The sequence below is a fragment of the Sceloporus occidentalis genome, unplaced genomic scaffold, assembly GCF_023333645.1.
Source record: "Sceloporus occidentalis isolate IW3139 unplaced genomic scaffold, rSceOcc1.0.p SCAF_3, whole genome shotgun sequence".
Lineage (NCBI taxonomy): Eukaryota > Metazoa > Chordata > Lepidosauria > Squamata > Phrynosomatidae > Sceloporus > Sceloporus occidentalis.
Window position 1 is genome coordinate 16,765,475 of NW_028316983.1, and position 13,378 is coordinate 16,778,852.

The following is a 13,378-nucleotide window of genomic DNA, read 5'->3' on the forward strand; positions in this document are numbered from 1 at the left end:
AAATGATTCCTGTTAAATGAAAGTGTCCTCCACAGGCCTCTAGCCAGTCTGTCTGCAAGCAGATTATTGCATGCTTTTAGCAAATTATCTTTAAGTACCAGCCTTTACCTACTCCTTTCTATTTATGCCTATTCTATGGTAAGGATGCTTACCACATCTCCATGAATACAATGGGCCCTTGGCATCTGCTGGGGTTTGGTTCCAAGACCCCCATGGATACCAAACTCCATGAATGCTAAAGTCCCATTATATAAAAATGGTGTAGTCAAATTGTATCCGTTATATAAAACGGCAAAATCAGTGTTTGCTATTGAATCTGACCATCAGAACTGAGCAGGAACTGCAGTGCTATTCTGGAAGCTTCTGTGGCATATGAGGGTGGTGAAGCATCTGCCCCTCTATCATAGAATGCTGTGGTGCAGAGAGTATTATCTCCCTATTTTGCTTCCAGGAGCAAAGGGAAGAGAAGATCTGGAATGGCTGGGGGTCTGAAGAGGAACTGGTGAAAGGAGAAGTTCTCAGCCTGCTCCAACCAGGAGGAAGTCCTGATATTGGTGCTGTGGGTGGAAACAGTTGCTACTAATTGTGTGATGACAGCAGTACAAAACAGAGGTAAAGGGGATACATGCAGCCTGTGAAACCCATATTACCCATTCTCAGATTAAATCCTTAGAGTAGACCACAAGTGAAATGTCATTGCTAATTGAAGTCTCCTTGTTTTAGTGGGTCACTTCTCTAAGTATGATGGACCTACATTTACCTTTATGGATACTCCTTTAGCTATACACATAAATAGAGTGAGAAATGGACAATTGAAGAACAACTTCATGAGTAACTATTGGAAATAAGTACAAGGGGTAATTTAGTTTAACAGTTGGAAAGGATGTATCTGTCCGTTTAGATGGCAATCGGTCCGGATGGTAGTAATGTGATAAAAAAGCATGTGCAACTGGAAAACCACATTGAAAATATTAAAAAGCACTGTTCTAATGATCTAGGGGGGAAATGTACAAGGGTATTCCAAAATGGACGATGAAACTGACCACCATAAACAATGGCAGCAATTGGAAGACCTACTGGAAATCATGGGAGTCAGGAATGCCAATTGAAATAAAGGCAAGCTAGAAATAGAGCAAGGAATGAATACTGGTCATAGGGATAGACCATCTTCATCACATTTACAGAAGAGGAAGGAAATGGATGGGGGACAGCAATAATAAATCCTGAAAGAAAGTAATGGCAGAAGTGAGATATCATTAAGCAGGGATGGCTGGTTGAGTCATTGCTGAGAGGACGAGAATCCACTATCTTATAGCAACTGCTCCTCTCACAACTTCCTGGATTTTTACATTACCTGTCCAGGCCTTCAACTCTATTCCTGTCCAGCACTGAGAGAGCTGTGCTACAACTCTGAAGATACTGGAGGAGAGGCAGATGTAAGACCAAGTGTGGACTCAACTCTACTCTTACAATAGCTCTGGGTCCCTCATTTTAAGAAGGCTAGAGACAAATTGGAACAGGTTCAGAGAAAGGCAACGAGGATGATAAGACGTATGGAGAACAAAACATGTGAGGAAAGGTTGAAGGAACTGGGCATGTTCATCCTGATGAAGAGAAGACTGAGGGATAGATATACTCTTTAACTACCTCAAGGGCTGTCACAAAGAGGAGAGGGAGGTCTGATTCAGAGGTTAGGGCCAGGTCTAATGGTTTTACGTTACATGAGGTTAGATTTCAATTGAACATTAGAAAGAAATTCTTGACAGTAAGAGCAGTTTGGCAATGGAACCAATTGCTTAGAGAGGTGATGAGATCTCCTTCTCTGAACGTTTTTTTAAAGGCTGAACAGCTACATGCTGTGGATGCTTTACCTGGAGATCCTCCATTCAGCAGAGAGACAGCAAAATATATGCTGAAATACAGTGAAAAGTGAGAGAAAGAACACTTTTGTATGTGGTTGCTGAAAGGAAGTTCATAGGTTACTGTTGAAAAGTATGTGGCGGTCATTTTGCCAGTTACACATATGATTGTCCGTTTAGATGACAATCAATAGAGATGCTAAAGCTGAGATAAAAAGGCACATGCAAGCAGAAACCATATAAAAATGCTCCTCAGATGATCATGCAATCTAGTCACATATTGGACTTTACTGACAGGTTGGGCAACAGAGTAAATGAAGGAAGCCCCTACCCAGCTACATCTAAGGGTGGTCAGGGAGAAGTGAATAACTACAGCAACAAGAGGTTGGAGCATAGTTCTCTTTTGATGGCTTGTTATCTAATATACATGTTCTTTTTATAAAAAATTGAAATCTGCAGAGATTTTTCCCCCTTGTAGATCTGTCGAAATAGGAGCGCTGTGCATCCTGGTTTCACTGAGGACCATCACAACAACTGAGAGCCATCATTTGCCCTGGAGTCATGCCCATAAATTTCCAGCTGCCAGTCCTCATCCTGGCACCACTACTCTGTGCTTATGTCTGCCACTCTCCTGCATCAGCTGCTGGCCTATACTTCAAGGAAGGGCAAAGTTGCTACAAGAAAATGCCACTCAAGACTCATGGAGTTAGGTAAGCTGACAATCCTAGTTATCCCTACTTCACTTTGTCCCTATATACCAGCTTAGATCTTAATTTAGTAATCTGCCACATCACACAGAGTTCTGATCAACTTATTGTTACCCATGAGAATCCTCCAGACGGGGGGATCTTGGAGCTATCCTTCCCACAAAAAAAAGGAGAGTGACATTCCTGGGGAAGGCGTATAGCTCTTCAACAGGATTTGAAAGGATCAGGTTAACCTGTTGTCCTTATCTTAGGAAGGAGCTTTATTAATACTATAACATGAATTCTGAATTGTTGCTTCATTGTTTGGAAAGGGCTGTAGCTCTTCACCAGATGCTTTATTTGCTAATCCAAAGAAAGAGATGAATGAAAGCTATTTGCTAGGTCCTTTTCCCACTTTGAAATAGAGCAAATTGCTGATCGGTGTAAATTAGCCTTGTTCCCATTTGAAACTGGTTCCTGTCGCAATGTGATTGATTCCTGTCACAATGAAGCAAAGCAAAGACAAACAAACCATTTTTTTCTAGAGAGCTGTTACAGACTGCCAAAATAAAGCTGCTTCGGGTCTCTTTGGAGGTATGCTGTTTAAATGATGCATGCACTCTAAGAATCCGGAAGCTGCACCAAAGCTGCACTCCAGTACTTAGCAATGGAGTGTGGCTTTGGCGTGACCTCCGGACTCTTAGGACCCATGCGTCATTTAAATAGCATACCTCCAAAGAGACCCGAAGCAGCTTTATTTTGGCAGTCTGTAACAGGTCAATAGTTTGAAGGAGGTTATTTTGAGAAGAATCAATTCTGAAGTGAGTTCAGTAAGTGGGAACAACAGCTCAGAATCGATTCTTTCTGGAGCGGAGGGACGAATGGCAGAGGGGGGTTTACCATCCCTCCTCAATTTGTGACAGATCCACGCCCCCCCACCCCCCCATATCAGTGCTGCCTTTGTGCCTCTTGTGTGACCAATCGGTCATGTTTGTTTGTTTTTAAATAAAATTCATAGAAAATTCAATTCATTGATGTTGCAACTACTTGCAAAGGCAGGTAGATGCAAAACCAACAAATTGAGTTTTCAATGAATTTATTTTTTTAAAAATACCCCTGCCATGCTTGGATCAGGAGATCCAGGGATCTGGGAGGGACCCGCTTACGTCATTGATGATGCACAAATGATTGACATGCATTTTGAAACAGTACAAACTAGTGGGGATGACAACTGCACCAAAAAAGAAGCGATTACAGGGAGGTAATGAAGAGATCCGCTTTCATAGTGAGAATGAGGGATCTTTTGGAATCGATTTACCAACATGGAGTGAATGTGAATCATACTCCAATTTCAATGTAAGTGCAATGAGCCCCTCAGAGAGAGAGGATGAGTGGAGGCTCCTGATGTGATAGGACTGAGTTAATCTGTTATCTCTGCCTTAAGAAGGAACTGTATTAATATTACAACAGCAAATCCCACCCTGGACCTTCCTTCAGATTCAGAGCTCTTCTTCTTTGGCAGAAGCTCTCTGAAGGAAAAGATGAGTAGCTTGATGAACCACATGCCACTATGGTTGACAGCAAGGATGTTCAGCATGATGTTGATGGCTAGATTTCCAAAATTTGCCAAGGAAACTAAAAGAAAAAAACAACAGTGGGGGTACTTATTTTCTCTTGTCAAACTATGGACAAGAGAAAGCGGGTCCCTCCCAGACACCTGCCATGCCTGTATTGCCCGATCCAAGCGTGATAGGAGTATTTTTTTAAACTAACTTGTTTTCATTCCTGTTGTCACATCACAGAACTTACCCTCGTCCCCATGAGTATCTGAAGATGTCTGAGCTCCCCAAGAACTGGGACTGGCGAAACGTAAATGGAGTCAATTACGCAAGCCCTACTCGCAACCAGGGCGTCCCACAGTACTGTGGGTCTTGCTGGGCTCATGGCACCACCAGCGCCCTAGCTGGTATGTGGTTGTTATTCAACTGTTACGGCTGTCATCCTGCCCATGTCCCCAACTCCAGTAGAGGAGGAAATGCAAAATGCATCTGTGGGGCTCATGCAGCCCACCCTGGGCCCCGATGTGATCTCTTAAGCTCCCCAGCTCCCCTCCACATCCCCCCCCCCCGCAATCTCCATCAAAATAGCCATAGCCATGTCCCCAGAAGCCTCCAGAGGCACTGCCAGTCATCAAAGGCTATTTGCATTATAGGCCCAAACTAGCCTTTCAGGTAGTTGGAAATGGGTTTGAAAAATTGACAGATTTTGATGTATAGTAAGTGACCTCTATATCATCTGCACCTGCCCAACTCAGTCATAGGGATACACTATGGGGGGAAACACACAAAGTAAATGTTGCTGTAGACAGAGACAGGGTTTCCAACAATTAACTTCTATCTACAATCTACTTCAAACTATAACCTTTTTGCACGGTCCCCCAGACTCCAGAAGTTGATTATGGGGATGTGGTATCACAAATTACAATGAATAATGGGACAAGAAAAAGCACTTGCTGTGAATGTAAAATGTGTGTCATTCCTGCAAAGAAAGTCAGGATTCAAGCCTGTTTACTTATTAATTTGCCTACATATCAATTTGATTTATATCCTGTCTTTCTCCCAGAAATTGAATCCTAGTCAGGTCACAATAATGTTGAAATGCAGATTAAAAAATGAAAAAATAACAGCCTTTTCAGACATATGTAGGGGTTGTTGTGCACGACAGAGTAAAACACAACAACATCCAAAAGCCACAAAACAGCAATACCTTTACGGGGCCAACCAAAATGCACAAAATGTATGATGCAAACTTTCAGTGCTCCACTGGCATTTTCATCAGGCAAATGTATTAAAATCATTCAGGAGGAAAAAAATCCTTTTCAAAGTCATCTGTGTCAAGGACATTGCAATAACTAACTTGTTATACAAAGAAAAGTGGGCAGCTGTGTATTGACATTAATCAAAACTCAGGTACACACGAATACACAATAGAAGTCACACTCAGAGTGGTTCCAGGTATGGTTTGTATTCCATGCCTCATTCACTGGATTTTGCAAGAACAGTATTTTTGATTCTTAGAGAAATTAGCAAAATAGACTGTGCTCCAAGAAAAAGCAATCTTGCATTGCTGGGCGATAAAACCCTGAACAAGGCAAATCACAAACTGCAACACTCACAATGGAAGAGGTGGTGTAAGTAGTTGTTGTGTGCCCTGAAGCCATTTCCCACTTAGAGCAACCCTAAGGCTATCTCTCATGGGTTTTTCTGGGGCTGTGACTCACCCAAAGTCGCGCAGTTGGTTTTCATGACTGAGCGAGGAATTGAACCCTGATCTGCAAAGCCATAGTCTAGTGTCCAAACTACTACACTACACTGACTCTCATCCCAAGTAGAGGTTTTCTGGTTTTCATGCCCACAATCATTTTTTCATCTGGTTTAAGCGAAGATCTTATATAATCATGGAATCATTTCTCTGAGTGCAGATCTGTGTGTAGCCTCACATGACTTCCAGTTCCTTACAGGGAGATATCAACCAGCTTGAAAAAGCTTGCAGGAAGACATATAAGCCTTAGAAGAAAACTAGGGAGGGCAGCCTACAAAATTGTCAGTTTATAATAAAGTACAATGTATTCTTAATTAATGCCCATGAAATGCTGACGGTAAAATGGAGGTTGTGGAAACATCATAGAGTATGTGTGAAATAGAGTGCTCTAGAAGAGGGCTCAGCTGGCTGGAAATGCAAACTCCAGAGCCCACTGGATGTATTGGAACTGCAAAATATTCACTAAGCTGCAGAATATTGAAAGTCCTTATTTATGCCTTAAACCAACCACTGCTTATATCTGTCTCTTAGACCGCATCAACATCAAGAGGAAAGGGGCCTGGCCCTCTGCTTTCCTCTCAGTTCAGCATGTTGTTGACTGTTCTGGTGCTGGGACCTGTGCTCAGGGTGGATATGACTTAGGCGTATGGCTATACGCTTACTTCCATGGCATTCCAGATGAGACTTGTAGCAATTATATAGCCAAGGATCAAAGTAAGTCCTGAATTTCTATAGTATTTATCCTTCTACTCTATCAAAAAAGTCTGTTTTTTTTTTTTTAATCAAGATTGTCTCACAAAGAGTTAAAACAGAACCTGCAGAAAAGTGTAATACAACTGAAAATACATGTTGGAATTTGCAAGTCTGCAGTAGCTTCTTCTGTGCCTGGCAAACACTGGACAAGTGGCAGGCTATTCCTCCCAGAAGAGGTCAGAACCTATAGATCGATTTGTTTTAAAAATGAATGTTGTATATCTTTTTAGGTAAGGATTTTTATTAGTAGTGTGATTTAAAGATTATTATACACATATTAACTTTTAAATAAACTAAAGGGAGTTAGATACATTAGGTAAAAGTGGGTATGCTGAAAGCCATGTTTTCCTGCTTCGTGAGTAGTATATTTTGTTTTTTGCTTTGTTTGTTGTTAATCATATTTGGTTTTTCCTTCTGTTTTTAGATATAGAAAACGTGTGTGTGAGTGTGTGTAAACTTATAGATGGATTTGAGCATTGATACCCTAATGCTTAAGGCCTAAAGACATGAGATCCGATGTGATCTTGGAAGCTAAGCATGGTCAGCTCTGGTTAGTACTTTCACGGGAGACCAGCAATGAATACCAGGTGTTTAGGCTGTATTTCAGAGGAAGGAGCTGGCAAAACCACCTCTGAGTACTCTTGCCTAAAAAAACCGTATGAAATTTATGGGGTCACCACAGACGACTTGAAGACACACGCATGCACATGTACACGCACACACACAACTTGATGCTGTAGGGATGACGAATGTACTTTGGAGTTTAATCCAAACTTTAAAAAAAACAATCAGAACAGTGGAACCCTGTTCCCAAAACTGTCCCAGCACCATGGGCTGCTCCTTTAAAGTTAGACTGGCCACAAATCACTTTAGAGTAGGGGTGAGAAAGGTTGGTGAGGCTCCACCTGAGCCATGCAGCTCGAAAGAGGACTCCTCCAGGCTTTGGGGCCCATGTCCATCCTGACCAGAGAAGGAGTGGGATGGGAGAAGGTGCCTCCTGCTGACTGAGTGACTAGAAAAGTGACCCACCCTTGGTGTCATCCATCTGGGAATCTCACCACTCACTCACCCAAATAAATGTTCCTCTGAGACTGAGAGACTGTGGTTTGCCCAAGGTCACCCGGTGGGTTTCCATGCCCCAATTGTGATTCAGACCCTGGTCTCCAGAGTCGTAGTCCAATACTTAAACCATGCTGGCTCTCCCTGCAAATTCAATTTCTGTACTTGCTAATACCCATAATAACTCTCTTTAGGTATCTAGGTATCTCTAGGTGAAATAAATAAATAAATAAATAAATAAATAAATAAATAAATAAATAAATAAAATGAACCAAAGCATGAAGGAAGGCAGCTATTGCAGAATTTCATCTCATTCTTTTTAGCCAGTGAATGGAAGGCAACTTTCCATGTCAGTCAAACGTATCTCTTATCAACATTTTTGCAGAGTGCAAGAAGTTTATGAAGTGTGGGACATGTGTTACTTTTGACAAATGTCATGTGATAAAGAATTACACCCTCTGGAAAGTGGGAGATTTTGGAATAGTCAGCGGGCGAGAAAAAATGATGGCTGAAATCTATGCAAATGGACCAATCAGGTAAAAAAAATGAAATCCTTATAGCAACTGACTAGATAATAATACATGGGAGGGGTGAAAGAAGGAATAATTTCAAATAAGCTGCTAAGACCACACACACAGACCACACACACACACACACACACACACAGCCCAGTAGTTCTCCCCATGGAAGTCTAGATACTCAGTAACATTTACAGTAAGATGAAAAAGCATGAGGACAGAGGCTTAACCCAGACTGTCCTGTCCAAATCAAAACAGTTAAGAAATATGGTAAGCCACTGTCATTTGTAAGAAACTGCTTGAGAACTCGGGCCAAATAATTGAACAAAGGGCTTAAGGCTCTTCACTCTGTTGACTAAATGGGCCTAAATTTGTTTTTTGGTTTTGCCTTGTTTCACATTATTTATTCATTCATTACCCTTTATTTCACGTTATTTAGGCAATTCACGTTATTTAGTCATTCTTTACCCTTTATTTCATGTTATTTATGCAATTCACAAATTCAAAATCAGTCCAAAGCAACCTTGTGCTTGGATTGAGCATTGGACTATGGCTCTAGAAGGCAGGGATCGAATCCCACTGGGTGACCTGATTGATGCAAGTCACACTCTCAGCCTCCTCAGAAAATGGCAATGGCAAACCCCATCTGAATAAACCTGCCAAGAAAACTCAAAAGCGGGGTGAGAGTCTCCAGATAAGTCTCCAGCTATGGGGGGGATGGGGGGAGAGAAGGAGTCCCTCCCATTTGGGAGAGCCTTGCTGCAGTGAGGTTGTGGGGGGCCTGGGTCCTCTCTGGTTCTAACCTGGCCCCTTGGGAGACCCATTGAAGGCAATGGCGCTGCCTCCTTGCCATGAGTTGGAGGAGGAGGGGGAAAGGGGAGGGGAAACTGTACAGGAATCAGAGCTGGTGATTAAGGCTACACCCACACTGGAGAAATAACCCAGTCTGGCACTGCTTTAACTCTTTGTGATTCAAGGCTATGGAATTCTGGGAGTTGGAGTTTGTTGTGAGCCCAGAGCGATGCCCCTGAGAGGAGGAAAACAGACCCCCATTCCCCAGGCTGCATCACTCCATCATCCCCCAAAGGAGGAGGAATGAGGGAAGAAGAAGAGATCTTTGGGGCTAATAAAAAAGGGGGGTCTCTCTTTTTGAAGCCCCCTGGCCCTGGAGGCAGGCAGGCAGGCAGAGGGGCACAAGGGGCCAGGAGCAGGGCAAGCCCCAAGCCCACCGTTTTGGGCAGAGAGAGAGCTTTCAGGACGCCTCATGGACAGCCACTCTTTCCTGTCAAAAACAGTTGCTTTTCCTCCCGGCTGCTGGGGAAGACCTAGGAGCCTTGGAAGCCAAAACAAAATGGAAGATCATGGGAATTGATGCGGGGAGAATACCAGGGCCACAGCAGACATTCATATCACACCAAACAACACTGCATTGAATGCAAAGTAGCCTGGGAATAGGATTTGTGAATTTCCTAGTTCACCGAATTTACTTAAGTGTGGATTGATGTGTGATTGCATTCACAGTGTGTTCGGAATGCGAGCGAATGCATCTGATAACCTTTCACACAATAACGTGAATACGCATGATTGCGTTCAGAATGACACGGGATTATACTTCCGATTTCAGTCTTGTGATATCGTCCATATCTAATGCTCAAACCACTATGCCAAACATTGGACTATGACTCTGAAGACCAGGGTTCAATTCTCAGCTCGGCCATGAAATCTGGGTGACCTTATGCAAGTCACACTCTCTCAGCCTCAGAGGATGGCAATGGCAAACCTCCTCTGAAGAAACCTGCCAAGAAAACCCCGTGATAGGGCCACCTTAGGTTCACCATATGTTGGAAATGACTTGAAGGCACACAACAACAACAACAACAATGGTGATATGACCTGGAGGAGCATTTTGAAATAACCTTTCCTTTCTCCAGCAGAGAGCCTTTTCTCTGATTGTTGGAAGAGGCTCAAAGTTCTGAGATCATCAGATTATGATCTTTTATTTTGGGGACAGCACTTAGAGTGTCAGATGATTCTCAACAGTGTCTTTAAAATTGTATTTTGTTGTTTTTAAACAGCTGTTCAATTATGGCCACTCCAAAGCTGGATGAATACACAGGAGGTATTTTTACTGAATACAACAAGACAATACTACAAAACCACCTTGTCACCGTTTCTGGCTGGGGGGTAGAAAATGGAATGGAATACTGGATTGTCCGCAACTCTTGGGGCGAGCCCTGGGTAAGACAAGCAATGGAAACACAAATGAGATGAGTGTATAGCTAAGGATTTAGCTGGATGAGCATAGTCCATGGTGGGGTGTAAATATGAACATCATTCCTTCAGAAACAATACAAGAGGAAGCAGATGCTCTCCACCCTTGGGATCATATGCAGTATTCACTGGGAATGGATGGAGCAAAAATTACAGAAGCGCTTCCATGCACACTATGCACAACACCATGTGGTCCATAATTTACATATAGCAATAGCAGATACATTTCTGTACCACTTATCAGTGAACTAAGCACTCTCTAGAGGTTTGCAATCTGTAAACCAATTGCCCCAACAAGGTGGATATTCATTTTACTGACCTACAAAAGGATAGAAGGCTGAGTGGACCTCGGAGCTCTCCTCTAGGATCAAACTTAAAATGTTGTGGCTGTTGTACCAGCATTTAACTACTTTGCCACCATGGCTCCTTATACACCCTGGCTATTTTTGCAATTCTTTTATACCTGTGCTGCCAGAATTGGTGTTGCTAAATTTGCATGTACAAATACTGGTATTTCATAAGCAACCAAAGCAATAACAAAAACCCTTCTCCCCTTCCTTTCCCAAAGGAAAGGAGATTGTCTAGGGAAAGTACCTTTATGTTTATTTGATGGAGGAGAATGTTCAGGTACCTTCTACAGTTATCTTGGTGGCCTCCAAGTGGTCTGAAATCATGCTGCCTCCTGCCAAGGGAAGTATTTACTCATCATTGCAGGAAATGGTCCATCCCTTCACACTTGTTTACATTATTATGTTCTTTTGCATTCCTGTATTATTAGCAATGAGAAGTTCACTGGTGAAAATGTTTCCTTGAATTTTGTTTCTTTGGTACCAGGTCCCCAGAGGCTTTGGATATGTAGTTGATTTGTGTATGTATGCAGCTTGATCATAAATGGAGGCTCACAACTTAAACACATTGCAACATATCTTGGTTCCCATCAGATTTTGAGGAAACCCACCAACAACAAACTGGGTGCCCCCAGTCTAAATTTGTTTTTGTTAAAAGGGATGCCTGGCCTCCAAACAGCTGGCCTAATAGATGGCATGCAGAGAGTTGGTGTTTTAGCAGTGGAATTTTCCAGTAAGCCTGTGGGGTGGGGTGGGGTGGGAAGATGGTGGGATTTTGGTTTAGCTCCTCTTTACTCCCTTTGTGACTCCCTGATCAGCATTATGTGGTTCCATACCTGCCCATAAACACCCAAATAAGGTTGCCATTTCACAGCTTCTGGTGGCACATTCACGTTTTTTTGACCTTGGGGAAAGTCCCATCCTGCCAAACTAGTGAGAGCTTTGGAGGAGGCAGGCAGAGAGGCAGTGCGGGTCTTTCTACAAGGCCTGGTATGCCTCACTGGGTGGGTGCTGCCAAGGGTTTTGGAAGGTTTCTCCAGAGTGAGTTTGCCTGGGGCTGAGAAAGAGTGATTTGCCCAAGGGTTTGGGGAAAGGAGTTTGCCTTTGCCATCCTCTGAGGCTGAGAAAGAGGGACTTGCCCAAGGGTTTTCTTGGAAGGTTTGTTCAGAGAGAGTTTGCCTTTCCTTGTGGCTGAGAGAGTGTGATTAGCCCAGTGGGTTTTTTTATGCCCAAGGAAGAGATCAAACCCTGGTCTTGATCCACTACTGCCTCCTGCCACGTTTCCTCAGATGCATTTAGTCTCAGAGGTGCTCCAAAATCTCTGTGTCCTTGAATATTATGATTATTATTATAAACTGAAAGAGTCTGCTTCCTCAGATGCATTTAGTCTCAGAGGTGCAACAAAATCTCTAAAAGGATTTATATTAATGTTATATATATATATATATATATATATATATATATATATATAAAAAAATATTGTTTGTGGCTTTTAGTTGCTTGTGTCCTCCATTTTCTTGAATGTCCTACATTTTGGCTTAAATTTTGTCCTACATTTTGTCCCGGTAGTGAATTATAGCAACTCTACACCCAAATATCCCACCACAAGCACCTGCATCCTTGGGAGATAGCCCAGGACAATTATTCTTTTCAGTGTACAGTACATTCAATTAACTCCTTAATGCATAAGCATTTTCAGAGCAGGATCATCATCATCATCATCATCATCATCATCTTTAATTTGAGCTCTTTCCAATATATCTATACCAATTAATATCTTACAGGGAGAACATGGCTGGTTTAGAATTGTAACAAGTGCATATGAAAATGGAAGAGGAGCTGACTACAACTTGGGTTTGGAAGAGGACTGCAGCTATGGAGATCCTATCGTTGCTTGACTCTGTAGCTGGCCTGACTTTGCACTCATGCTTCTGAAATGAATCCTCTCAAATATTTTTTTTCTTTCTTAAGAAGGGAAGGATAGCATTTTAGTGTGTAATACAGTGATGAAAAATTAGCATGGAGATGTCTGCTTATTTAGTTACTTTTTGCATTCAAAACTGCATATATTCACCCCAAGGAAGGGCAGTTGTTGACAGAGACTGAGGTGGGGAAGGAGGGAGACTTATGTGCTGTAGCTTGAGGCATTTCATGCAGTCTTCTGTTTATTTTGGGGTGCTTCTCATTTGGGGACACAGTTGGATTGCTCAAGAATGAAAGATGGATGACGTGTGTAATTAACTGCTGATTTACGTTCTGTGCAAACTGCTCTTCCTCCCCAATCTTTTTCCTCTCTGCTTTCAAAATATACTTCTATTGCATTTCATTAGTTGTCTGCCTCTGTGTTGGTTAGAAAAAGATAAAAGGGTACTGAGTCTCAAAAATATGCTGCAAAAGGGGAACAGTTTATGCTTTAGAGAAGAGAACTAGTGACAAAATTGCATGGAGACTGCCTGCTCCCTTCATTTTTATCTTTTCACTGTGGAAAGATTTAGGCCTTATATCTGAAGATCTTCAGAATAAATCTTAGCAGCAGCAGCAGCTAGCTTCCATGTCAGTGGGAC

General features: G+C 42.4%; 1 protein-coding gene across 3 annotated transcripts; it reads left to right on the top strand.

The window, feature by feature from the left end:
• Nucleotides 1-250: 250 nt before the first annotated feature.
• On the top strand, nucleotides 251-13,140 carry LOC149315596 (cathepsin Z-like). Of its 3 annotated transcripts, none has more exons than XM_089518482.1 (7): nucleotides 251-612; nucleotides 2,338-2,569; nucleotides 4,348-4,511; nucleotides 6,398-6,580; nucleotides 8,064-8,214; nucleotides 10,272-10,434; nucleotides 12,599-13,140. In XM_089518482.1, the coding sequence occupies exons 2-7, from the start codon at nucleotides 2,421-2,423 to the stop codon at nucleotides 12,710-12,712; spliced, it is 924 nt and encodes a 307-aa protein (XP_089374608.1). In that variant the 5' UTR covers nucleotides 251-612; nucleotides 2,338-2,420; the 3' UTR covers nucleotides 12,713-13,140. The 3 variants fall into 3 exon arrangements, with proteins under 3 accessions (XP_089374608.1, XP_089374607.1, XP_089374606.1); XM_089518481.1 differs by lacking the exon at nucleotides 251-612 and adding an exon at nucleotides 2,152-2,243; XM_089518480.1 differs by lacking the exon at nucleotides 251-612 and adding an exon at nucleotides 2,157-2,243 and having other exon boundaries at nucleotides 2,319-2,569.
• The last annotated feature ends 238 nt before the right edge of the window (nucleotides 13,141-13,378 follow it).